Below are 27,038 nucleotides of genomic sequence, written 5' to 3' on the forward strand. Positions count from 1 at the left end.
TGAGATTCTCTTCTGTCTGTTCCTTCCCAGCCCCTTGAGCAGCTCTGGGCACGAGGGCTTCACTCACAAAGGGTATGAGGAGGGGAAAAGGTCCCAAATGCAGAGAGTTATCCAAAAACTTTTTCAAGTGGATGATTTCTGTTACAGTGGGTGAAGTTGAATAAAGTGGTGGATGCAGTGGGAAGGTAAATGTGGTATAGGAACTGTGCAGTTGAATTAATATTTCTCTGGGCTGAGGGTTGTTCCAAAGGAAAGAAATCAGCTGGATGCAAAGTCAGCAAAGGGATCTGGGGGTGAAGTGTTTTCCTGCTCTTCTGTATCACATTCTGACATTCTCAGTGGGTTTTGTTTCTGGTTGTGCTGTCCCTGACATAAGTTACCTGATTCTGTTGTTAAAAGCAATCCTTAGATTGTTTTTTTTTTTATTATTATTGTGGAAGTCAGGAACGTTCCTGTTCCTCGGTCACGTTTTACATTTGCAGACCTGGATGGCAACTGGAAGTTGTTGGCTGGCAATTCCCAGTTGGATTTTATGGGCAGAAGTCCCAGTTGGCAGCAGTTGCCTTCTTCACTGATGGGCAGAGGCAGAAGGAGTCTGGAGCCCGAGGACATTGTGCAGTTGGCAGGACAGGGACTGTTTGTGCCCCTGTTACCCGACTCCCACCTTGAGTGGGGAGGAAACCAGCAGAGCAAAGTCCCTTCCTGGGTTGGGGGGTGAGAGCTGAGATGCTCAAGGACTGTTCCCTTCTCCCTGCCAAGTCCAAGAGAACTTGGAAAAACAATGCTGATATAATAAAAAGGACTAATTTTAATTTTTTGAAAGATGTATGTTATGACTTGGCAGCCACACTACGGGACAGAGGATTTTTACCCCCCAAACTTGGAATATCTGCAGAAACCCTGACTGAGTGTTGCTCATGATTGAAACACACCAGTTGAGATTTATGTGTTTAATCAAGAGGGAATAATTCTAAAATTGATTCTCCCCTGCCCCCGAAACTGTTTGTGTATTAGTCTAAATGTATTTGTTGTGATACAACATGTCAGGATTTATAACTTTCATACAGTTCAATAGCGGAATTTCCAAATATAATTAGAGGGTTAAAGGCATTTAAAGAATAAAAGCACTTTAATGCCATTCAGCTTTTATTGACAACCCACTAATATCTGCTGCATTCACATAAAGATTTCTAATGGAATCCTGGGAGCAGATGAAAGCTCTGCTGTTGAAAAGCTCGGTGCAGATTCATCAGCTCCTCTCTGGGAATGCAGATGGGGAGCTCGGAGCTCCCCTGGCTCAGACCAGTGCTGCTCTTTGTTTTACAGGGGATCACATTAAGAGCTGGAGTAAGGAGGTAGATGGCAGCAGACTGAAACATTTATAAGCAGTTATTTTGAGTTATTAGGTGAATGTTTTCAGTTTTCCAAAAATTGTAACGTTGCTGCTTTTGAAAGAAAGAATTTCTCTTCACTCACTCACCTACCTGAGGTGGTTGCAGGTACCTGATTTGTGACCAGTTAAAAGAATTGTGGAGAAAGCTAAGTGTTCTAAGATCCTTTTTGGCTTTTGTCTGTTTAGGATCTAAGAAATATTTTATTTTTTTTTTTTTTTAGAATCATAGAATCCTAGAATGGTTTGGATGGGAAGGGACCTTCAAGACCATCCAGTCCCACCCCCTTCCACCAGCCCAGGTTGCTCCAAGCCCCGTCCAACCTGGCCTTGGACACTTCCAGGGATCCAGGGGCAGCCACAGCTTCTCTGGGAAATTTGTTCCAGGGCCTCCCCACCCTCCCAGGGAAGAATTTCTTCCCAATATCTCATCTAACCCTACCCTCCTTCAGCTTAAAGCCATTCCCCCCTGTGCTGTCCCTCCAGGCCCTTGTGAAAAGTTCCCCTCCAGGGACTTCCTTTATGTGACAAAATATATAATAAAAATGGTCTTTAATCTGAATGTGTTTGGGTTTGTCCTCCGTGGGGGCTCAGTTAAAACAAGTTCCACCCCGTGCTCTTGTGCTCTCCGGGGTTGGACACTCAGTCGGGAATTTGGAGCTGGGTCTTTTTAACAGTTCAGTTTCTATCAGAGGCAGATTCTGGAGCAGTTGGGTGATCTGGGGCACACCCAGGGCTTTGCAGAACCTGGGAAGGGAATTTGGAGAAGGAACATTGCTCCTGTCCCAGGGATCCCTGCTCAGGCTGTGGGATGAGCTGTGTTTCCAGCCCTCTCCCAGGGCATGGCCGTGCTGCTCGCTGGCTCCTCGGTTCTTTTTCCACAGAAGGGAAGAGTGGAAGGCAGGGAGGTAACTGGCAGCCCTGAGAAGTGAGATAGGATCACTTCATGAATTTATGGAATGTCTTACAGCTTTATATACAAAATTATTCATATAAAACCATTGGAGAAGTTGCTGTTATGGTTGTGAATCCCAAATAAAGCTGTCATTTACTTCTCAGCATCCTCTTGCAGTAGCATAAAAAACCTCCCTGAAGTGGCTGAGCAATTATTCTGCTTTGCTTTAAACTTAAGGTGGCCTCAATTTACTGGGATTTTTTTGGTGTTTGTTTGTTTGATGACAAATGAGATGTGTCTGTATTTCCTTCTGTTTGCTGGTTCTCAAATGAGATTTCTGAAACAATGGATTGGTGGAGGCTGTAACACAATATCATCAGCACAAATAAAACACAGGCTGGGAATAAAATAGCTGCTCTGGTCTTTTTCAATAAGTTACAAGATACATTTCTCGTGGCTTTTTGTTGATGAACTTGTTCTGAGCATGTGATGACAGAGCAAAGGGCCAAGGACTGAACCCTTGATTTAGTGCTGGATCCCTCTTGGGAGTTGTGTTTATGTAAGGATTGAGTTTAAAAAAAAAACCAGTGGAGAGGTTGCAGGGTTTTAGCAGGAGAACTTGCTGGGATGAAGGGAAATATTTGGAATTAACATACTGCTTGTTAAATAGTGCATTATATGATGTGTGTCCAAGGGAAATTTCTCTGCTTTTCTTCTCCTCCCGGTTGAAAAGTGGTGAGAGGGAAGAGGCAAGTGACTGAAATTAGTATTGATTCACAGATTTAAGAGCAGGAGCATTCACTTTTTAATTGTTAGGCTAAAGAGCAGGGGCTGCCTGGTGCTTCCACTCTGGGAAATCCGTGGGTTTATTCCTGGGATGGGATGGTTGTAGCTCAGTGCATGTGGCTGGTGTGGGGCACAGAGGGTGCTGAGAAGATGCTGCTAAATTCTCTTGTGGTTTTTTTATGTCTTTCAGGACTTGCAGTGAATGGAGGAGGACACTTTTTACTAGAGGTTTAACTCGTCTAAAGATACCAAGGTAGGAGAATTTTTCCTTCTTATAGTCCCACTTTTCTTTGCAGGAGTTGTTGAATTGTTTAATACAATTGCAGTTGTCTTCAGTTGTTTCTTTGCTGATCTGTGATCACCTGGAATTGGAACGTGGAGCAGGAGGAGCATTGTCTTCCTATATCAGTTTTACTGATTTTTATCCTGATTGTTTCTGTATTTAGAGAAAAAGATGTAGGAATTTTCACATATCAGCGTTTGATCATTCTCTGTCTTTCCCTACTGGAGGTGATCAGCAGGAAAACAGATGTAATGAAATTATATGTAGGATTTTATGTTATTGAGTTCATTCTAACTAAAATATTGATACTTTTTTGTAAACAAAGTGTATAGTAGGGACACTGCATTCTGTAGAAATGTACTTTGGTATCTTAATTGTTTCAAGGCTTTTTTAATATAAAATCCAAAATACTCTGTGTTCTGAGAAAATCTCCAGTGCTTGCCAATGGATTGAGCTTGACTTCTTGAGACTTGAATATTCTTGAGACTTGGGCAGGTTTGCAGAAAAGGCTTACAGCAGCTCCTTAATTAGGTCTATATTTAAGATGTATTTTTGATTATTTAAAAATTAAATAATTCACATTTCCTTTAGTGTCTGAGCAGTGAAGTGCTGTAACGTTTCCCGACACTTTATACATTGCCTAGTTTTTTGTTTTCATTTTTCTGTCACACCAGTGTGTCTTCAAAAGTAACTTCAGACTGAAGGGAGCCTCGAACAGAACGTGCAGTTTGGAGCTGGTGTGCTTTTGACTGATGGGTTTTTGGCTGCTCTGTGTCTTTGCCAAAAGCTGAAATGCAAGAATCTCGCTGCGCTTCGGTCTTGTGGTGTTTTGGGGCAGAATCAGCATTGTTGGTCCTGGCAGAGGGAGGGTTGTTGATTCCAGCTGTAGGAAGTGCCTTAAAATTCCTTCCAAGGCAGTTTGATTCGACTCAACTTGTGCAGGATTGTGCCACGTTTTATTTCAGGCTTAAATACCCGTTCACGTGGTTGTTGATGGAGGCAGCTGCTAATAATGTTTAAAACATGATTTTAGCTGTTCTGGGCAGCACAGAAGGCACTAAAAGCCCTGCAGAGGAGCTGCTGGAAGTGAGGTGATGGCATTCCTAACTTCCCTGTGGTTATCGTTGCTCTCCAAGGCTCTATAATTGACATTGTATATGGAGACTGGAAGAGTCCCTCAGGAATTGTCTGTATCATTAATCCAGAATTAGAAACCGGGTTATGCAAAATGACAAAGCCCTGTTCAAAATTAAATTTCCTTAATTTCAAGGTCACCACATTTTCGTGTTGAAGAGAGAACTGGTTCTGACTTTTGACTTTCTCCTCGTGAGTGATTACATTCTTTCTGTAGAGTTTCTGATCTTATTTTAAGTCGGTGGTAAATCCCAACACTTCAATAAAAATTATTGCTGGAGAAAGCCTTTTCCCAGAAGAGTAAATTCAAACTTTGAGTGAGAATTAAGGTTGCAGGGTGCATTAGTTGGTATTCTGTGGTTGGCAGGGTTATCTGCTGATTGTTGTTGAGAGTGGTGAGTTCCTCTGAGCTCAGAGTGAGTCATGAGCTGTCTGTCAGTACCATCTCTCCTGGAGCAGTTGTGCTTTTGTTCTCCATCCTTCTTACTCAAAGTATGACTGTTCTAGACAAAAGGAAAAACAATGCCCTGTTAGCAGAGGATGAGGAACTCAAGCCTGTCCAGACCTGAGGGATGAAGGGTCTTGTCCTCCTGCCTCCCAGCTCCAGGGGCTGCTGCAGTCTCCATGGCCAAGCTCTTTAACCCTCTGGAAGTGCTGTTTTCCAAGCACAGCACCACCGGGAGCTGTTCCTCAGACTAAACTGTGTGGGTTTTCATAATAACACAGTGCTTGTCTCCTTCCTCTCGGGCTCTAACTGTATAAAAATTACCTGTGAACACAAACCCCACAGACTTGAAGTGAACATCATCACCACAGACTCATCAAGGAATATGTTTGGCCACATTCACCTCGGGGCTGTTGTTGGGAACTCCACAAACACGGGACTATTACCATGTTATGCTCTCAGAACTGCTTTTTAACTGGAGCATTACCAGCTGCTCTGTTTGATAAAACAAAAGCAGAGGTTGAAGCTGCTTCCTTGTGAGACGTCGTCACGTTGATGTTCCTGCCCACGTTTTTCCAGTGGGGATGCTGGTTTTGGTGTTTTGTGGATCTGTGTTTATGTCTTTCCATCAAAGGTAGCTGGAGAAGCAGAGAAAGTGGGGGCATCTCAGGAGAACAGGAGAGAGCACGAGTTCCAGGGCTCAGTGCAGGATCTGTAGGAAAGACAAGTCAAGATGCCTCCAAGTATTTGAGGAGGGGCCCAAGGGGATGAACATCAAGCCCCCCATCACCAATATTAGTCTTCAGGCTTTTGGGAGGGAATGAACATCAAACAATTCATTTTTGTTCACATACAGTTGTTCTAAAGCCTATTAGTTTAGAGAACTTCGTTTAATAAACTCTTAATTGCTTAAAGACCTCTAATTGGTAGGGTTTAGTCCTTTCAGTTCCTTTGTTGTTTTCTTATTTCCAAGTAATCCTCGAAGTTCTTGGCATGCTTGCTGGGTCCCAACAATGCTGTTTTCATTCCTGAAGTTCCTGGAAATATTTCATCTCTGAATTTTGCTCCCGTGTGTTTAAAGTGCACACGGACCAAGCTCACAAAAATATGTGTTTCTTTTGACTTCAGTGTTGTTGTAGTCAGTTATTCCCACTCCTGGGGTGAGTCAGGGTGTTCTGGGAGGCAGAGTTTAATGGATTGGATCATCATGGATGATCCAGGAGCTTCTACCAGCCCCTGATGGTTCTCAGTGGTGACTTGTGACAGCCCCAGTCCTCCCGTGAGCGTCCAAGTGTGGCTTTCAATGTTCTCTGGTCCCCATCATTGGGCTCTGTCTCAAAACATCCTCTTGAATTTCGTGACAGTTTAAAATGAGAGTTCAACTTAAACTCTGAATAATTGATTTGAGGAGCATGGGAAGTCTCAGTCTGGCAGCAGTTACAGATTTCTGTGTACAATATGAGTTGTATGTGGAGTAAATGCTTGAAAGACAAACTCTGTTGTGTGTTTTCCTTTCATTTATCAATTTCTTTCATCTTGTGATAATTAGCTTTAGAAATCTGTCACTTGTATAAAAAAAAGTCCTTGTTACCTCTTCCTTCCCGAAGCTTGACTGCTCTTTAAAAGTGGTTCGCTAATTTATGAAAGGTTAGATTTTCTGTTCACAAAAAATGTTAATTTAGGCTTTACATGTTGTTAAATCCTGAAAACTAACACTCAGAAAGGTTCCCTTTTTTGGCATCTTAATGTAAGATACTTATTATGCACACTTATTAATTTCTACTGTGGTGAGTTCAGCTTTGCTCATGAAGAGAGAGAATCTCATGCTCCCAGGAACCTTTGAGATGGAATGTTTTATGAGGAAGGAGTTTTTCTGTTATTTTGCATAACTGAGTGTATTTTCTCTCAAAGGACTTTGGGGTGGGGTTTTTTTGGTTTGTTTTTGGTTTTGTTTTGTTGTCATTTTGGTGATTTTTTTTTTTGTTTGTTTTGGTTTGGGGTTTTTTTGTTGTTGTTGTTTTGGTTTTGGGGTTTTTTTGAAAACCACATAAGGAATCATTCTTTTAAAAAAAATTTCTTTCCATCATTCTTTTTGGGAATTGAGGGAATGTGATGCCTCAGGATCTTACCAAGTGGACAAAGGAGATGAATAAAGGAATGAGCAGTGAGACTGTCATTGAAAAAACGTCTTTTAATAGGGGTTTGCTAATACTTTTACTTTATCTATCAATATAATATTTTGAGAATTTTTGACTCCATAGTGTTCATAAACTTCTGCTGAATATTATGAAGGTCCTGGAAGCAAATTGTGTCTTCATTTGCTGCTGCCTGACCCAGACAGGAGCTGATGGGATCCCATGGGCTGGCACAGAGGTGTTCCTGTGCACAGCCTTGGACTTTTCTCTTCAACCACAAATTAATATCTGAAGAGGCAGCTGCCAGAACTGTTGAACCACCTCCAATTTGGCAACAAAGACTTTTTTTTTTTGTTGTTGTTAAGTTGTCCTTTTCACCCATCGAGTTAAAGCTCTGCTGTGCTGCTGAAATTCGGGAGCATCATTGTAAAGCACAGACTGGTTGGGCCTTCTCCTGGCTAAAATTTCAATTGTGAACACATATATAAAGAAATCTGTTTCTTTTAAAGTGTTTGGAACACCAAAATGTTTACAGTAGCTTTATTTCCTACCAATGCCTGTCCCTCGTGGGTATTTTCACTACAGAGGCGAGAAAGGAACCGAAAACTTAAAGGGGAAATAAAATCCTTAAGAAATGTGCTTTTCACATATGACTTGTTGCATTCCCTTCCTCTTTTTGTAGTTAGAAACTTGTGGAAAAAACCCAGAGTTCTAATCTGAGGATATGCATTTAATAGCTTCTCCTATTAACGTGCACAAAACTTGCCAGCAGTGGCTCAGCGATGTTTGTCCGACTCACTGCACATCAAACACCCTTTTGAACAAGAGCTTAGCTTTGCTAATCAGCTTTCTATAAAGAAATAATTTTATTTTTAGTGAGGTGATCAGAGAAGAGGAAAATACAGGGATCTGGCTTTCTGCTGGTGGTATATGGGCGACAAAAAAAAATTGCTGTGATTTTTAATTCTGTGTCTTTTCTATAAAAAGAAGCCAAACCGACTTCTGTGGGCTGTAATAATGTGTAGCCACCCAAAATGTGAAGTGGCTTTTGCAGCCTGTCTGCAAACTCTTGTCTTAAAATTAAGAAAACAAAGCAATAGGCCTTAGTTTAGTCATTGCAGAGGATTTAATGAGCTGTCCCAGATTTGTTGGGACTTAGTGCTCAGTGTAAGGTTGCAGAGCTCAGTCTGCCTCTACCTCCCTTACCTTTGGGGTTGTGTTTTTTTTTCCCCCTCATTATATTTGTGCTGCTGCCTCCTCATGCTCCAGAAACTGCTGTGGATTGTGTATTCAACTGAAATTTAGATTTCTTAGAGGATAAAACAACACGGGGCAGAGCGTGTGGACATAAAACAGATTCTTGAGCTGTTTGTTCTAAAAAGCCATTGTAGGGGTTGTACCTTTTTATTCACCTGCTGGTGCTGTTTGGAGACTGGTGCTCACACAAGTCTTCATTAGGTTTGGTTAATTCAAGTTACAGAGGAGAAGATAAATGACCAGTAAAGTGTAGGAGCTCTTGGTTGCCCGAATTGATGACAGTTATCCCGTGGCAGTGGAGATGGGAAGGGACCCACATCAGATTCCTGCAGCTTTTGCTTCTGCTGGCACAGGGAATTAACCTGGGCTGGGAGATGCATTTAGGAGCTTGTTGGGGGGTGAAAAAAGGCCTGATCCAGCTCCTCCTAATAATGTAATGCCATTTGCTGTTTAATCCTTCTAATTCCATGAACTAATACGAGCAACAGAATTTTTAATTTCGAGTGCTTATTCTTAAACGTTCTTTCTGGCTCAGTGTCAGTGAACAGAGGAAGAGCTGTGACCACGTTTGCTCAAAGCCATGAAAGGACGTGGCAGTGCATGAAAATGGAAAGCAGCAGCTGGTTCTGGTCACCTGCTGAACCTGCTGCTCTGTGATGTGCAAACCTCACTCAGGATGTGAGTCTGGTGAGTGCTCACACTCAGAGTTCCTCAGCACTGTGTGTGTGGGACGCAGGGAGAAACCACGGCAGAAGCTGCTGCTAAAGTGAAATCACAGAATCAAAGTGGTTTGGGTTGGAAAGGACCTTCAAGATCGTCTTGTCCCACCCCTTGCCAAGGGCAGGGACACCTTCCACTAGCCCAGGCTGCTCAGAGCCACATCCAACAGACCTTTCTTTCCATCTGTACAAGTTTCGAGCTGGCTTCCCACCAAGTCCCTGGAACCCGACAACAAGGACCTGCTTTCCCAGAGAGCAAAGGAAAAAAAACGACCTAAGCAGCCAAAGCTATAGCAAAAAAAATATATATATATTTATATGAGACAGATATATACAATGAGAATGCTATACACCACAATAGAAATCCTAAATAGCTCCCCAAAAGGGGAGACGGGAAGGGAGAAGGGAAAAGGACAAAAAAAGGACTAAGACCAAAGAAAGCCTACACAATCTAAGCAACCAGACAACTGAAGGTAAATTAGCAAAATCTCACCACTTCCCTTTGAACAAGCAGGATGGCTAGACACAGCCCAGCACTCTCCCCTCACGCGTGGCAGATAACAGCAGTCGCTGTAGGCCTCAGCTCCAGATAAGCCAGACCGAGACAGGGACCCACCGTTCTCGAACCTCACCGGAAAGGAAGAGAGCAAGGTCCCTCCTGCTGGCTTTATTTATACCTCCAGTTACGTAAAGGAATAGCATGGAATACTTCCATGATCACCTTCCTAGTTCCTTCCTGGTTACAAGCTGGTCTCCAGGAAGGCCTAGAGTGAAACCATCACACCGTCTCCCACCTGGGATGCTTCAAAGGCGACCTAAACTTTGTTTAGGAGCCCTGGGAATGAGCCTAAACACCAGCTCCTTGTGTTTTGATGGCCCAGGTGATGCTCATGTAATTCATAAATGCAAATGAAATTCCGGTTCTGCGTTTTCTGTTTGATATTCATCCGTGCATGAATCCATTCTTGCACACAGACAGACCCTAAAACCTGCTTGTGAGATCTGATAAGTGAGTGGGAACTTGGGGAAGTCAGGACAGGCTGGAGTTGCTGTCACCCCTCTGTGCTGCCAGGGGTTTGGGATGTGTGTGCTCCAAGCTGCCGCCCTGGAATGCTGGTGTCTCTCTGTGAATAAATCATATTAAAAGGACTTTCAGTGGCTTTAAATATACATAGAAAGCTCTTTGAACTAGGTATTATTGTATTAATAGACTTGAAAATATCAGATAAGTGAAGAAACTCAAGATGGCATTTCCTGAGCATCCTCCAAGAGAGGAACCTAATATTGTTACAGGGAAAAATGTCATTATTTATTTCTACAAGATTAATGTGTTACCTTGTAACTGTGGAAGATCGTGTGTACAATAGAAGGAAAATTGTGGTTTGTTGTATGTCCTGATCAAAGACTCTTTACAATCCTTTTGGTCTGGTTTGGAGCTGCTTTTGTTGGAGGTGTTTTGATGCTTTACCTGCTTTAATAAGTGGCTGTTCCCCAGCACAGGCTGTCACTGTGCCTGGTGATCCCAGACACTCTTTTATCTTCAGCAACACTCAGACAACCTTTTTTTTTTTTTACCTGAGACATACAGAGCAAGGAAAATGTAGGGATAATGTTTCTGTTTGATTTTTTGCATCAGTTACTCCGGGTTTGAGTGACTTGTCTCCTCATGACAATTTATTCAACTCACAAAGAATTTGACAGTGAGCCACGGCTGGAGCCGGGCTTGGTGTCAGCAGGATTGATTTTCTGAGCAACAGGAAGGGCAGCAACTCCTTCTGATGGGTTTGGCTTTAACAGAGGTGGGAAATGGAGGCAGTTTGCAAAATGCTGAGTCTTTGCCACTTCAGTGTGATGGTAATTCAGTCAAACTATTTAACAAAATAGGCAGGTGCTGGAAATAGCCTGGAGAGCAACGAGGCTGGGGAAGGGACTGGAGCACAAGTGCTGTGAGGAGAGGCTGAGGGAGCTGGGGCTGTTCAGCCTGGAGAAGAGGAGGCTCAGGGGAGACCTCCTCACTCTCTGCAACTCCCTGACAGGAGGGGGGAGCCGGGGGGGGGGGGGGGTGTCCCTTTTCCCAGGCAACCATCAGCAAGACAAGAGGGCTCGGTCTGAAGCTGTGCCAGGGGAGGGTTAGGTTGGAGATTAGAAAGAATTTCTTTGCAGAGAGGGTGCTCAGCCACTGGAATGGGCTGCCCAGGGTGTGGTGGATTCTCCATCCCTGGAGGTGTTTAAGGTGAGCCTGGATGTGGCATCAGTGCCATGGGCTGGGAACCACAGCGGGGTTGGATCAAGGGTTGGACTTGATGATCTCAGAGGTCCCTTCCAACCCATCTGATTCTATGATTCTGTGATTCTATGATTCTATGAACTGAAAACAAGCTGAATGGTGGGCTTTTTGTGGATGTTGATTTTCGTTGTTAGAGACTGTATTGACAAAGTAATTTTTCATCATTTTAAGTTTTTCTCTCAGGTTTAGCAATTTTTTACCGCTTCATAACTGTTTTCCTGTTGTCCAGATCGGAGTTGGTTTTGATTTTTGTCCATCTGTGTTGTTCTGCTTTTCGCAGTGTTTGGGATACACCGAGTGGAACGGGATCACCATGTTTCGAAACAGTCTCAAGATGCTTCTCACAGGAGGGAAGTCGAACCGCAAAAACAGGTCCAGTGGTAAGTAACAGTCACCTCCTCGAGTGTGGGACAGTGACAGCTCTGCCACCACCCCTTCCATGTGTGTTCTGGGCTTTTCTTCTTGTTGATGAGCACATGGGCTCAGCTGATGATCTCAAAACATCATTACACTTCATTTTAATGCTGTGATTTTAATATTTGAAAATACATGTATATTTATTTAAAGTGTATGTAAACCATCATCTGCTTATATTGGGGAGATGAGATGTAGGGAAAAACAAGGAGTAAACAAACGTCAAGGTTCGTGTTTCGGTTGTGGAAAATAAGAAAATAACTTTTTTCCTCCCTCTCCAAATACCTGTAATAACTTGTGGCAGTGAAATCTGCTTTGTTACAGACAAAACTGGTGATGGCAGCAGCAATTTCTTTTTTTTTTGTTTGTTTTTTCTAACTTTTAAACAGGAGGGAGAGAGAGGACTGGGAAGAGGTGGAATCAAAAGAGTAATTGCCCAAATTTGGTCATCGTTTCTGTCACTCTCCTTTTTCCACCAGCCCAAGAAAGGAGTTTACAATTAGCACTGGTTGATGTGGCTTGGCCTGTTTGATCTGTGATGGAGATTGGGGGAGATTGTAATTGTGAAGCAAAACATGACAAAAATATTGATAGGCTCGAAAAACGTTGGGTTTTTTTTTATTTTTTTTTATTTAACTTTTGTAGTTATTTCCAAAAATGGAGTGTTGGCAGGGTAAGAGCTTTTAATTAGATCTTTCATTTCGATTTTTTTTTTTTTAAAACCATCTGGCAGCACATATTAAATATTTTGGGATACAGTGTTTATTTGTGCTTGTGCATCTGTGTAAATAGTGCATATGGATGTTCCTTGGGAAACCACGAGTGAGGATGTGGAGATCCAGTGGTGATAAATTCAATGGAAAAACGGGCTGTTTTCCTTTGGGTGAAGTGAGTTATTCTGTGTTTCTCACGTTGCCAGAACTTGCCCCCTCATTTTTAATGTGTGGTGAGAGTCCTGGGTGTCTTGCTTGATCCTGAAGATATTTTCATGAGAAGTTCAAGCAGTTCATCCTGGTTTTGTGCTTGGTGTGGATCTCAAAGCAGGAAAAAGGCTGTTTTGCCAGGACTTCTGTAGGAATTCTGGCTGGAGGTGGTGATTGTCATCCATGGCTTTGTAAAGGAGATTTTCCTTCCGTAGGAACTCCTCGGTGTTCTGCTGCTGGAGTGGTTCATCTGAGGGAGGGACCTGCATGGAAAGGCAGGTTTGGGGAAGCCCCACGAGCAGATGGCTCCATCCTCTTGGGATTTGTGTCACATTGGCAGTTTAAAGCCTGGGAAAGGACAAGGCCTCTGATACCTTCAGAAAACCAACACAGTCAAAGTTGTGGTTTTCTAGATGAAGCCCTCTCTTCTGTCAGATCCTCTGTTACCAGGCCTTATTTTTCCTTTTGCCTTGTTCCCCCGAGCAATACTGAGGATCTTGCACATGCACAGCTCTGCAAATATGTGTTTGTTGTTTTGTGAATGGAAAATGTCAGTTCTGAGGAGAAGAGATGGGTTTTTTCTTATTCGTATATTGAAAAATAACATGACAGAATTTAATGGATGAGGTTTCTTCTAATGCCTAATGACTGTGCTGTATGTTTAATTTATTACAATTCTGCCTTTGAAATAAGTTGCTTTATTGAGAATTCCGTTTGACAGTCTTCAGGGCAGGAGGGGGAATAGGAAAAGGAGATGATCAGGTTTGTTGTATTAACAGTGACTAAATGAAAACATCCCTCCACTGGAAAACAATTTTTCAGATAAGCCATCAAACTATAACAGGACATTAGATGAATTCATTGCTGCCTCAATTTTTTAAAAATAAATACATTGAATTCTGTGTTTCTTTGCAACACAGTAAGAAAAAAAATCTGTAAATCTTCCACATACATTTCTGTGTTGCATTCAGCATTATAAGCCTAAAATTTGCTTTACTTATTTGCCTTGCAGTTCTGGCAAACTACAAATTTGATACTTCAAAAGCAGATTAAAAAGGAGAGAACTTAGCTAATAGTATAGAAAAGACATTTGTCACCCTGTCACTGACAAGACCTTGAGGAATCTCTCACCTCCTGGAATAAATTCTAGAATGGTTTGAGTTGGAAGGGAGCTTAAAGATCATCCAGTGCCACCCCCTGCCATGGGCAGGGACACCTTCCACCAGCCCAGGTTGCTCCAAATTTATCCAACCTGGCCTTGGACACTTCCAGGGATCCAGGGGCAGCCACAACCTCTCTGGGGAACCTGTGCCAGGCCCTCCCCACCCTCACAGTGCATGCACCTGTCTAAAACCTGGGTGTTCCTTCTCTTTAACTCCTTAATTTTCACGTGGTCAGTGCAGACCTTCAGGTCCCTCCACCGCTGTTGCCTTCACTGGTAGGATTTTGTCTGGGCACTTTCTGTGGGGACACTGAGGGGTTTTAGGACCTTCCTCCGTTCAGGTGCTTTAAAAAGATAAGGTATTTATTGACATTTTAAATTTATTTATCATTACAATGATGTAGAATGGCCATGGGAAGCTGGAAGTGAAGCCTCCCTGATGGTTTTGGTGCCCTGGTTTGTCCCCGTGGCCTCAGAGCTAAACCCATCTCTGAGAACTGGGAATAAACTCCCAAGTCCTGAGTTCTGTGTTGGGAAAAATCAATCTGTTGGAGGTTTCAGGTGTGCCTGAAAAGGAAGATTCACCTGCCATGTGCTGAGTTGAGGTTCTGTGGGTGGGTGACAGCCCACCAGGGTGTCTCTGTGTGTGTTGTGTGTCTTCGTTTCCTGCACTCCCTTCATTTTGCATTCCACTGTGGGAATAAACCTTTGAAGCAGGTTAAAGGTATTGTGTTCTTTTCTTGGGGAATCCAAGGGAGCACAGTGGCCTTTGAAATTCCTGTGCTTTGCTGTGTCTTTCATTTGCAGTAGCAGTTCCCAAACAGGGGCAGTGGAGTCAAGCTAACAATTCCAAGAGGCTCTGATGTGGTTTTGATCGTTCTTCCTGATTAAAAGATCCCCGGTAGTGGTAGCAGTAAAATGCCTTCTTATTATTCCTCCTTCAGAAACTGCTGAGCAGATTCTCTAAGAACTGTGGTTAACATTTATTTGGACTCAGCCAGGGTGGGTTTTCCCCCTTTGGTACTCGATGGTGTTGTGGTTCAGGAACACACAAAATATTTTTATAAGAAGAATACAGTTACATATGTCTGAACATATAGTTGCATGCAGTAATGCCAATTAAAATAAATGGATTTCCACTGCAACATCAGACTATGTAATGCCCTGTGGTTAAATCTGGGGGTCTGGGTGTCCTTTCAGAGCTTCACTCCTGGGGTTTCACAGTGCTCAGCCCATGTGTGTGTGAGCACATATTTAATCTCTTGTCTTAACAAAAATTCTCCTGTGACTCAAGGGCACTCAGGATGGTTTACAGTAATGCCTTGAGGACACATTATGCCTGCAATAGTGTTTTGATTAGGCTGTATTTCCTTCTGACATAAATGGATATTCCCCAAAGCTGCCAGACAGCTGAGCAGAGTTACAGATCACTTTGGTTTTTCCAGTGTAAATTAATTTAGAGAGATGCAGACATACAAGTTCTCTGACTCATGTTCGTATCCAGAGTTATATTTATGAGGGATGTGTTTGTTTTAGAGTGTCAGAAGACTGTGCTTTGCTCCATCCTGTTATTCCTTCTGGCTGAAGATCCAGCAGGATGACAGTGGCCAGGGCAGGCAGGTGCATTAAACACCTTCTCACTGCTGCTTCCCAGAGTGTTTGAGGCTTCTTTCCCCCTAATTGAGCCCTTCTTCCAGGGCAGTTCTGTTCTCTGAATCCACATTCTGGAAGGTTCTCTGGTTTTATTTGTTTGTCAAGGACCTGTCTCATATTTATCTGCAGTTCTTTCTTGCTTGTTCTAATCATTCCTTGCTCTGGGTGTGTGTTCCAGTAGTGCACATCACAGCAGTGCACTCATGGATTCACTCCAGGATCCTGTTAGGGAAATAAGCCCATCTAATGGATCCAATCATTCCACCTATTACAGTTATCCTGGTTCTTTTACAAGCAGATGGACTATTTCCTTCTTACATTATCACATTAAATTAATACCACTGTAAGAGCTCAGATTCCCTTCAGAACCTGGTGAAATTCAGCTGCAAAACTGCAGGTTTTGTTTGGTTTTATATTTCTCTTCACTTTGTGAGGTGTAAGCCCAGGAATTTGTGCCTTTTATTTCTGGCAGAGGCCGAGATAGGTTTTAAAGTACTCATTTTTTTTTTTTCATGTTAAATTTATCTGAGGCATGTAATCCTTAGCCCAAAGGGCCTGCTTTTCTCTTCTGAGTTAGTCAGGAATTATATCCTGCTTGTTCTTAACTCTAAAATGCACAATTTTTATCTGGAGCTTCCCAGCCAGGAGCCTGCCTGTCATTCAGGGTATTTTTGGTGCAGGGTTTTTTAAAACCTGTTCTTCTTTCCTGGTTCACAGAAGACCCAATTACTTCTCACTTCCAGTGTATTTATAGGGCCTTTTGGAACCTGCCACTTTATATTTTAATTCCAGGACTGAAAGAGCCCCTGTCAAATGCTCTTCTCCTTTGATTCCTGCCTTTGGAAGATAAAAGGCATTTCTGTGAAGGTCTCATTACTGCTTGGCCAGAACTGCAGGCACTTTCTCATCTATCTGATCTCTTTTGGAAGTCTGAGGATAATTTTTTGCCCCCAAAGAGTTGGAGGGTCACAATTGCTTTTTCGATTTCATTTCTGAAAGAAATTGCTGAGTGATGAGATCCAGCTGGTGGGTCCTCTGAGATGTCAGGGAACTTAATTTAAGGAGGTGTTAGAAGTGAGGTGTTAAAAGACCTTAAAAGTATTATGGCACTGAATCACTAATGTATCCACGTGTTCAAGGTGTTCCATCCAAATAATAATAATAACTCAGACCCTTTTCTTCCACCAAGTTTGCTGGTTTTTCATAAATCCATTTTTAAACAAGTCTGGAGTGTGTTGACAAATCCTCTGACCACAGGGAAGTTTGTCCTTGAGTTTGCTGAGCACGAACTGGCCCTTCCTGAAAGTTTGTTTTGCATTTCTGTAGTTTAATGTGTCCCTCCTGAAGAAGGCACCGTGTGGGGAAGATGTGTGTGTATAGGCTCATTGTTTGCTTCTTTGTATTCTGATTTATTTGCTCAGAATATGTCTTATTCATAAACCAAACTCTCTTCCCAGACAAATACAAGATGCTTGGACAATAAAGCTTCTACTTCTCTCCTACACTGCTGTCTTAGAGGGAATTTTAGCAACCTGTATTACCCTAATGTGTATTTATTTCCTTCTGATTCACAAATACTTCTTTCTTTCTTTCTTTCTTTTTTTTTTTTTTTTTTTTTTAAATAACAACACCACAGATACAACCTAACTTGCTTTATAGCTCATAAATAATTCTTATTTGACTGGTCTGTTCAGTCTTTTGCGTTCATAATTTTTTTATTAAGTGACTCAGCTGTTTATCAGCCCGGGTTGGTTTGTGCTCCTGTGTGAGGAGCAGGGGCTCCTCCAGCTCTGGGAGCCAAGATCTCCACCCAGGAGCCCCTCACCAGCTGCAAGAACACCTGTGTGGGCTGGGGCCACCTCCCTCCTGCTCTGAGGGACCAGCCAGGGGTGTCCTCACCCTCCTCTCCTGTTTCCACAGCCCTCCAAGTGACTTTATTCACTGTGCCACTGCTCTCCAAGTGACTTTATTCCCTGTGCCACTGCTCTCCAAGTGACTTTATTCCCTGTGCCACCGCTCGGGGAGTTTTGTTCCCACGTCCTCTCTGTGGCTTTCCTCACCCTCTTGAGCTTTAATTTATTACCTTGTTCTTTATCTCCTGTGCTTTCATCAAACACAGATGCACAGAGAGGGATTTGCTGTCCTTTCTCAGTGTTGCCCAATTCCATCCCGTGGTGCTGTGTGATATTCTTAAATAATCTGTATATGCAAGGTTTTTCAAAGCCGTATTTTAAGCTTCCTCCTTTCTATGACCTTCCTCTTCTAACTTCCCTAACTGTGGCACATTTATAAAACTCCTTTTATATTTGCTTTACAGTATGTCTTGCCTCCTTTTTTTAAAACATTTCACCTCAGCAGATCACTTCATTTTGCTGGGTTATTTCTAGACTCTGGAATATTTCAACTTACATTTTCTTTCAGTTAAATCTTCTTGAACACTTGTAATCTCATAGTTCTCCTTCTCAGTATTTCCAGTTTCTTGGCTTTAGTTTTTGTGGAGGAATTGGCTGAGTGCTGTTGGATTGTTATGATGGAGCAGTATCTCCCTGTCTCTGAAATGCTGTATTTTGGGCTGTTCACTACGAGGCTTAAATTTTGGGAACTTCTAAATCACTTTTCCCCACTTAGGTTGTTCTGTTCTCTTAAAAAAATGTGTGAAAGGCAGCTGTGAGTATCAGATGTATTTACTGCTTGAATACAGATACAGCTCTCACTTAGTTCCCCCCTTTGTACTAAAGTTGCCTGTAACTGAGCTTGAAATGTTCTTTTCTTTTTTATCTTCCCCAAAAGAAAATCCATGAACTAATCTTCAGTCTCTGTCCCACTTGCTCAAATAGGTTAGATTGTAAAATTAGGCACGTAAGTTTGGGGGGGTGAGAGAAAAATATTCAATGTATTTCTGCTGTGCTGATTGTTTTACTTGTTACAAATGGGTGAAAACGAGAGGAAGGCAGGCCCTGAGTGTTCTGCAGGATCCAGCTGCTGGGAGATGGTTCTTTCTTTGGCAGTTTTCCCCATATTTCATTTCAATCCCTGCATCCCCAAACATCCTCTTCCCTCACTCATCCACGTGGGTTTTTTCAGGCGTGTTCCTATTTGCTGGTTTTTATCCAAGATTATCTCTAGGTCAGTGATTCTTTTCTCAACTTCTTCTGTATCAGCTTTAATCCTTCTCAGACCTTCCCTTCCTCATTGATTCTCCAGGTCTGATTGCTGAGATTATTGCACCCCAGTCATCTCTAAATGCAGGGGCTGATTCATCCTCCTGCTCCTCTCAGTGCTGCTCCATTATGGAACCATCTCTCCTCTGCTGTCCTCGTGCTGCTCAGAGCTTTTAACCTCCAGAGACTTTCCTTGAGGGAGAAGAAAAAGGCTTTTAGGCTGGTCCTTTCCGTGGGCATCTGCTGTGCAAAGCAGGGAATGGATTCCCGAGGTGGAAGGGCTCTGGGATGGTCATTTGAGGGTTGGGCTCTGTCCTTGGACAGGGTCAGCCCTGTCAAACACCTTTCCTCTCTCCCAGCTTACCTGGAACCCTGGGGGAGGTCTGAGCTGTCAGGAGCTGGGATCTCGCTGTTGGAGATCCCGTGGGATGGTTTCCATGGCGTGTTGTGCCAGCAGAAAGAGGGATCTGACCAGAGCTCGTGGAATTCAGGGGTCTTGGATTCAGTTGGTTTAAGTCAAGAGTCAAAGAATCCCAGAGTAGTTTGGGTTGGAAGAGACCTTCAAGACCATCTCATTCCAACACCCTGCCATGGGCAGGGACACCTTCCACCAGCCCAGGTTGCTCCAAGCCCCATCTAGCCTGGCCTTGGACACTTCCAGGGATCCAGGGGTAGCCACAGCTTCTCTGGGCAACCTGTGCCAGGGCCTCACCACCCTCACAGCCAACAATTCCTTCCCAATATCCCATCTAACCCTGCCCTCTGGCAGTGGGAAGCCATTCCCTGTGTCCTGTCCCTCCATCCCTTGTCCCCAGTTCCTCTCCAGCTCTCCTGGAGCCCCTTTAGGCCCTGCAAGGGGCTCTCAGGTCTCCCTGGATCCTTCTCTTCTCCAGGTGAACCCCCTCAGCTCTCCCAGCCTGGCTCCAGTCCAGTGATCAACTCAGTGGCCTCCTCTGGACCCATTCCAACAGGTCCACATCTTCCTTGTGTTGGAACAGCTGGACTGCAGAGCAGGAGGAAACCTGGTGGGACTGTCTGGCTCAGGGGATGGGGATCAAAAGTTCCGGGTTGTAACTGGTGACCAGTTCAGAGGATCATTCCTCGGGGGAGGTGCTGGTGCCAGGAGCACAGAGCACCTTTGGAAACAGCCTGGAAGAGGGATCTGGGTTTTTGTGAGGTTTGCTCACATTCCCCGACAGGTTTGGGATAAAACATCGCTGCTTTGCTGTGGCTGAGCCAGTAGAGGGAGCAGGAGTTTTCCACCAAATCCCACTTCAAATCCCGCTGAAATTCCCGTGCTGTGTGTAAAGGAGATAAAGTTACAGCTTTCCACATCAAATGGCCTTGTTTTCCCTTATCCATCATAAAACAAAAGTATTCTCATACACAATTCAAGAAGAATATATACCCTGGCTTCAAAAGGAAATACAGTCAATTTGAGTGATTTGTCCAGGGAAACTGTTGGGAAAGTGGAATGTCCTTTCCAGGATGTCCAAGGAAACCTTAAGGATTTGCATATCTATAATAGTTTAAAAATCCAATCAAGTCTTTTAAGGAAAAAAAAAGGTTTATATCAGTGAATTCAACTGTTTTGTCTGTAAAATCAGTAAGAAACCACTGGGATGTCCCAATGACTGACCCTGGAGTTTCTCTGCTGGAACAAGCCTGGCCCCAGATCTCATGTGAGGAACAAAACTTGGATTCCTTTCCTTAAAGTAGGATTTAAACAAAATGAATCTTCTAATCTGTAAAAATGGGGGTCTGTTTTTTAAACAAGCAAATGAAAATTAACATTTCTCACAGTTCTAGAAACTTAGTAAGTATAGAAATGTTTCTAAACAAAGAGTTTTAGAAATTATTCCACACTTGCGTGTTGATTTTGCCTTTTTACCTGAATGTGCTGAATATAGAACATCTGTTTTCTTGTCATCAGATGTGGCACAAAAATAAGCAATAGCTTCACCTGCAGGAAAGAGAAATAAAATGGAGAAAATTCCAAGCTAAATATAGAATCCCAGAGTGATTTGGATGGGAAGGGACCTTAAAGATTTTCAAGTCCCACCCCCTGCCATGGGCAGGGACACTTTCCACTAGCCCAGGTTGTTCCAAATTTATCCAGCCTGGCCTTGGACACTTCCAGGGATCCAGGGGCAGCCACAGCTTCTCTGGACAACCTGTACCAGGGCCTCCCCACCCTCCCAGGGAAGGATTCCTTCCCAATATCCCATCTAACTCTGTCCTCTTGCAGTTTAAAATCATTCCTGCTTGTCCTGTCACTCCAGGACTAAAGTCCTTCTCCCTCTTGAGAAATTCCAGGCTTTGTATTTTTCTTTTTTTTGGGTGTTGAAAGTGTAATTCCTGTTTTCAGTGAGTTCTGCCTGTGAGGATTTGGGATCAGCCATGGAAAGCTGTGGGTGACAGCCTTTACTGATGAGGTGGGGAATGTCCCCATCACGTGTCTGGGCACAATCCCATGCTGATTTTTCAGGCAATAAATGCCATTAATGATGAACTGGGCAAATCTCTCATTATATGGGTGTATAATGTACTGGAACAGGAGCCTGTCACTCGTGGGGGCACGTGGGTCAAATTCATCTCTTTGGAATTCAGCTCTTTGCAAAATGTTATTTCAAGGTGGCTTTTTACAACTTGAAGTTCTAAATTTAGCTTTTTTTTTTTTCTTTTTTTGGAGTCTGTGTTATCAAGAGATTTGAGCAAGGCTCATATTTCAGTGCCTTTTTCTCTGCTTAACCTGTAGGAGTAGATTCAGTGACCACAAGAGAGAAACTCTTGAGCAGCAACATGAAAGTTCTTACTCAGTATAGGTAATGCAAAGAATGTAAAAAAGAGCTTTGAGTGCAGAGCAAAAACACAAAAGTTGTGCTTTTTCTGTTTATTGGGGAGGGGAAGGAAGGTTCTTCCAGATATCCTTTGGTTATTATAACATAGTGTGGAAGGAGGAATTATTAATTGCTGTGTGGAAGAGACAGAATCTTATTCCCCCTTCACTTGTAAAACCTCACAGTGCAAAATAATCCTCTTGTCTCACGATTTCATTTGGTGTTTAAGCTTCCAGATGTGAGGATAAAAGGCAAGGTGAGGCTGGAACTGGATGGCAGGAGGTATTATGAAGTTGTTGCCTGGTTAAATTTCATTTTCAATAGATTTGATTTTTCAGCTCCACAAAGTCAGAAGCAGAGAATACAGAGGGAGATGGATGAGGTGGGATGGCAGGTGGGAGAGATGCTGTTATTGCTCTCAAGGAAGCTTTGGAATAATAGATGAGCACTGGCTCTGTGCTCCTTTGGCAGAACACTTTTGGTTATCAAACCAACTTTTGGATATTGAGCACTTCTGCACTGGCTGGAGCTGTTCCTGTGTTCAGTGTGGTGGGAGCATTCCCAAACAAAATGAAACAAACCCTGCTGGCCTTAGGTGCCTGTTAACCAGCTCCATTTCCATCACACTCCTCAATATTATTAATCCCTGGTAGTCTCAGTGTGCCTTTACTTCAGTCTCCCCCCAGGATGTGACATTTTTCCATATCACTTTTTTCCCCTTCTGGGTTCCTAAAGATAAATATTATTTATATGCAGTGTGACTTGTCCCTGGGAAATGCTGGCACAGATTTTTGCAGTTGTTTATTCCATTGACAGATGTTGAATCCATAGCACTCCATCCTGGGATTATATTTCAGGTGTGAGTCATATTTCTATTTTTGAGGGATTTTTATGCACCAGCCACTGGCCAGGTTTGTGTAGAACCTGCTGATCTGCAGTGAGTTATCAGATATGATCAAACACAATTCAGGAAAGGTTACAATCAACTCCTCCCTCCAGCAGCCTCTTCCCAGCCTCCAGGTTTTTTTCCATAGCTTTGCAAGGGGGGATATTTGAACGTGGCATTGGCAGCTCCCAGCTCAGCACTGGGGGTGTGAAGTGTCCCATGTCCCACTTGGTTCCTAAAACCCACCTTTCATCCCTGGAGTGCCTGTGCCAGGGGGTTGGGATCAGGCTGGAATGCCATCATTACATTCTCTTTTGGGAATTGCTCTTCCTTTTCCCTTTTTTTTCCTTAAGAAGAGCACATACTTTTAAAGGAAAAATTATCTAATACTTTTAAAGGAAAAATTATCTAATACTTTTAAAGGAAAAATTATCTAATACTTTTAAAGGAAAAATTATCTTCTTGTAAGAGGATTGATTTTTAAGCTGCATCTCTTCAGGAGTTTCTCCTCCTCAGCCTGTTCTTGCCTGAACTTCTCCTCTCAGAGTGTCTGTGAGGCCAATTTTTTTTTTTTTTTTTTTAGTATCAGAAATATTTTTAGATAAGTCATGGATAATTTTTGCCAAAGCTTCCATCTTTAAATGACCTATTTGAGGGGAATTGTGGAAATTTTTTGCTGCGAGATCATTCTGAAGTGGAAGGATTTATGTTTCCTTTTATATCATTTTCTTGCTGAGGATGAGAGATGGGTGGAGAAATGACCCATATTCTCTCAGCATACAAAAACCCCCCCAAATCTTAGTCAGCTGGGGATGGGATTTTACAAGAAGGTTCAATGAGGTGTCCAGGTCTCAGCAGAAGGTGGTTTGTGTCATTTAAATGGGTTTGAAAACCTTTTAGGTGAATTCAGAATGGTTATGAGCCCTCAAATCCTCTGAGACTCTTCCTGATTGTTGACAGACAAAACTGATCTGAGGAACTGCACCTTTGGTCTGTTCTTAGAGTAAGAAATGAAGATCATGAGTTATCTCATAACCCCAATATACTGATTTAAAAGGAGGCATTTAATTTATATTTGTATTTCTTTTTGCTGCCATTTCAAGTGACACATTAATCCCTGAATTTAATTGTCTGCTGAATACAAATTAGTCTGCTTTTAAATTATTTTAAACCACTTTCTCTCCCTAATACCACAAGAATTAATAGTGCATTTAAATGATTTATTCATCGTGTTGTTCTTGTCTGATTTATATGATTGAGTCATCCACTTAATCTTCTATTTTAAAATATTCCTTGAAGTTGTTCACATTGAAATACTCATTCTAATCACTGAGGTGCCAACACTGTTTTATTCAGAGGCATAAAAAGCATTCCTGGGAGTGTTTCTGCATTTTTCATCTAGAAATTCATGTTCAAAATTGCTGTTATTTCAATTAGTTAAAAATGCTACGTGAACAAAACTTGTTTGGAAGTTTGCAAACAGTGCTGCTTTATTAAGTACAGACACCTAGAAGGGCTTCAGGAGATCAAAGTGCTGAAATGGAAGAAAAATCAGAATTCTGGGTGTCTAAACATCCCAGCTTGGTCCTGTCTGCTGATCCTGCTGGCTGATAAATGACCCTGAGCTGGGAAATGGTCTCTGAAATCTGCCCTGCAGGGGAAAAACCCCCTCAGAGTTTATAAGAGAATATCCAGCTATTCCTTATCTTCACTGACAATTAAACAAAGCCAGAACTTTGTGCCTGGGCCACGTCCCTGCTCTCCCATGGAGCTGTTTGGTGCTCCTTGTACATCCAACACCTTTTATCTCTTCCCTGGACAGGCTCAGAGAGCAAATCATCCCCTGGAATAAGAGATGGGGGGTTGTGAAAATAGAATTTGTGCTTTTAATCTCTGAAGCAGCTCAGGAGGGAGGGCACGGCTTGTTCTGCCCTTTCCAGAGGCTGGGACATGGGAAGGGCAGGAGCTGCACCTGGAAACCCTTCAGGGAAATCAGGGAGACAAAAAAATCAAATGAAGCAGAGGCCACTTTGGAAGTACATAATGACAGTGGAACAGGCCTTGTTGTAATAATTTGTTTATTAATTCAAGGCAGTTTTCTTCATTTTCTTCCTGTTTTCCCTAAGAGAAGTGTTTCCCATCTGGAATGTTGCAGAAGGGTGTCATGTACTGACTCTGAGCTGTTGGTTCTGTGTTTGCTAAACCCACATTTCAGCAACACAGGGGGGGCTGGTTTAGTCCCAGTGGGACAAGATTTTAAAGGGAAAGGGGAATTTTCAGCGTGTTAAACAAATTCATCCAGTCTGTAGTTGGGATAAATAAATTCTTTGTGTGGGGACCACTTAAAAAACCCAGTATTTAGAAGTCCACAACCTCACTGGCACAGAGAAACTGTGGCTGCCCCTGGATCCCTGGAAGTATCCAAGGCCAGGTTGGATGGGACTTGGAGCAACCTGGAATAATGGAAGGTGTCCCTGCCCATGGCAGGGGGGGCATTGGATGGTCTTGGAGGTCCCTTCCCATCCAAACCATTCTAGGATTCTATGGTTCTTAAAAAAAAATAAATTTCTTAGATCCTAAATAGACAAAAGAAAACCAGGATCTTAAAAAGGGGGTGGAACGAGGTGAGCTTGGAGGTCCCTTCCAACCCAAACCATTCTAGGATTTTCTAACTTTACATTTGGTGAATTCCCAGCATTTTTCACTATGGAATGAGGAGGAATATGGAGGCTTCTGGGGCACTTCTGTTGTGTGATTACCTGCATTTTTAAGTGACTCGATTAAATTAATTTTAAATCTGATCTTCTCCCCAGTGCCTTTTAAGTTCTACCTAATTCCTTTTTAAATTCAGTAGGATAACAAAAAAGGAAAAAAGTGTATTCTGGAAAATTAGTATTTTTTTTTTAATTTATACAAATTTAATGCATTCATGTGTAATATACTTGTTTCTTAGTTGTTTGTCAGTGTGGGAGGGTTTTGCATACAAGTTCTTCACAGAGCACAAGAGGTTAATGTCAACTTTGGGTTGTTCTTGTCTTTCTAAGACCAAGTCTGTTGGTATTTTGTGCCTCTGTTTGGTACCAGTGATGATTTATCACAGGCTGGATCCTGAAATGAGCGTCTGTAACAACAGAATGGCTCCCTCTTATTTCTGAGCTGGGTTATCTGAAGAAATCTCATTTTCTAATCTGCAGCAGCTCTGTGTAAGAATTGTAATTAAGGTGACTGTGGCCCTACAGTAACTTGCTCTATTGATGTGCTTATGAATTTCTCATTAGTTAGGAACAAAAATATTCATAATTATCAAGTAACCAGTACGTTCTTGACAAAAAATCTTATGATCTAACTAGTGTGGCTTCCCTGTTCATACAGTATTTAGCATATTTAGCTCCTTATCCTTGCCAAGGTGAGCCCTGATGGAAACACTACCCAAGGATAGAGGCCAGAGGCTTTTATAACCTGGAACCATTTTTAGTAGAAATTAGGAATTGGAGGCTAAACTGTGTGTTCTGAGCTGAGCAAAGGCAGATGTGCCCGTGCAGAGCTTGGAGAGGAGCTGTGAGCAGGAGGCCCCCTGTGATAACACTGAAATCCATGTTTGCAGAAACCTGGGGACTTGTTGATGGCATCTGTTTTTTCCCTGCTGTGACATGGGAGTCTCCTGTGTGCCTCCCTTTCTGTGTCCAGCTGTACAGAGCTAAAATAGTGGTTTTAAAATTAATGAATAAAATACATCTGATTTCCAAATATTATTAGCAGCACAGTTTTTTACTCCAGATATTTGTCTTGTCATACAATGATCTTCTCACATCAAAATTTAAAAAAAAAAAGAAGGGGTGTTGGGATTGATTTACATCCTCAGTTTTACATCCTCAGTATGGGTGTCTCTGAATAAAAGAGTCACTTGATATTAATAGAAACAAGGATGTCACTTTTTCCCTGTGAAATAGGTGAGATGAATCCTACCCCAAATTATATATACCTGCTTCTTTCCAGTGACAAATCACAGGCTTGAGATGATGAAGGTACAGATCTGTGTCACTGATGCCTGAACATTAAATTTAAGATTCATTCTGCTCCAAAATAACCCAGATGTTGGTTTATATGATTTCTGATTTCCTGTGCATGCCAGGGAAAAACCCCACTTGTCTCATGTCTGAAATCCCTGGGCAGGAATGGTGACAGTGGCTCTGGGAGGAGAAGGACTTAAGCTAATAAATTTATTATGGCAGGGGTGTTTTCTTGCTGTGTTTTTGTACAAGCTGCCAACACAGTAGGACCATGATTACAGTTCAGGCTTCCAAGCACTGCAGTAATAAAAATAAACACAAACATCCTTGCAGAGGCAAAGAATTCTTTTTGAATTTTGCAGTTGCTCTTGGAGGCCTCGTGACCCCTGGGGTGGGGTTTGTTGTGGTGGTTTTTTCTGACTGATCAGACTGGGGGGAGTTCATGTGGGATGTCCCAAAAGGAGCCAACTGGCCCCTTTGCATTTTGAGTTACATTTCGAGTCACAGAATGGTTTGGGGCTGGAAAGGACCTTCAAGATCATTGTGTTCCACCCCCTGCCATGGGCAGGGACACCTTCCACCAGCCCAGGTTGCTCCAAACCCTGTCCAACCTGGCCTTGGACACTTCCAGGGATCCAGGGGCAGCCACAGCTTCTCT

General features: G+C 42.7%; 1 protein-coding gene across 5 annotated transcripts in view; it reads left to right on the forward strand.

Annotated features, from left to right (window-relative positions):
* Positions 1–27,038, forward strand: part of TANC2 (tetratricopeptide repeat, ankyrin repeat and coiled-coil containing 2) — a 228,425-nt gene that overhangs the window by 28,027 nt on the left and 173,360 nt on the right. For all 5 annotated transcript variants that reach the window (XM_027664736.1, XM_027664738.1, XM_027664737.1 and 2 more), the window contains exons 2-3: positions 3,262–3,324; positions 11,612–11,711. In XM_027664736.1, coding sequence (XP_027520537.1) covers positions 11,645–11,711 — 67 coding nt within the window. In that variant the 5' untranslated portion in view covers positions 3,262–3,324; positions 11,612–11,644. The remainder of the gene's footprint in view (positions 1–3,261; positions 3,325–11,611; positions 11,712–27,038) is intronic.

The sequence above is a fragment of the Corapipo altera genome, unplaced genomic scaffold, assembly GCF_003945725.1.
Source record: "Corapipo altera isolate COAL_440 unplaced genomic scaffold, ASM394572v1 142, whole genome shotgun sequence".
In the NCBI taxonomy this organism is placed as follows: domain Eukaryota; kingdom Metazoa; phylum Chordata; class Aves; order Passeriformes; family Pipridae; genus Corapipo; species Corapipo altera.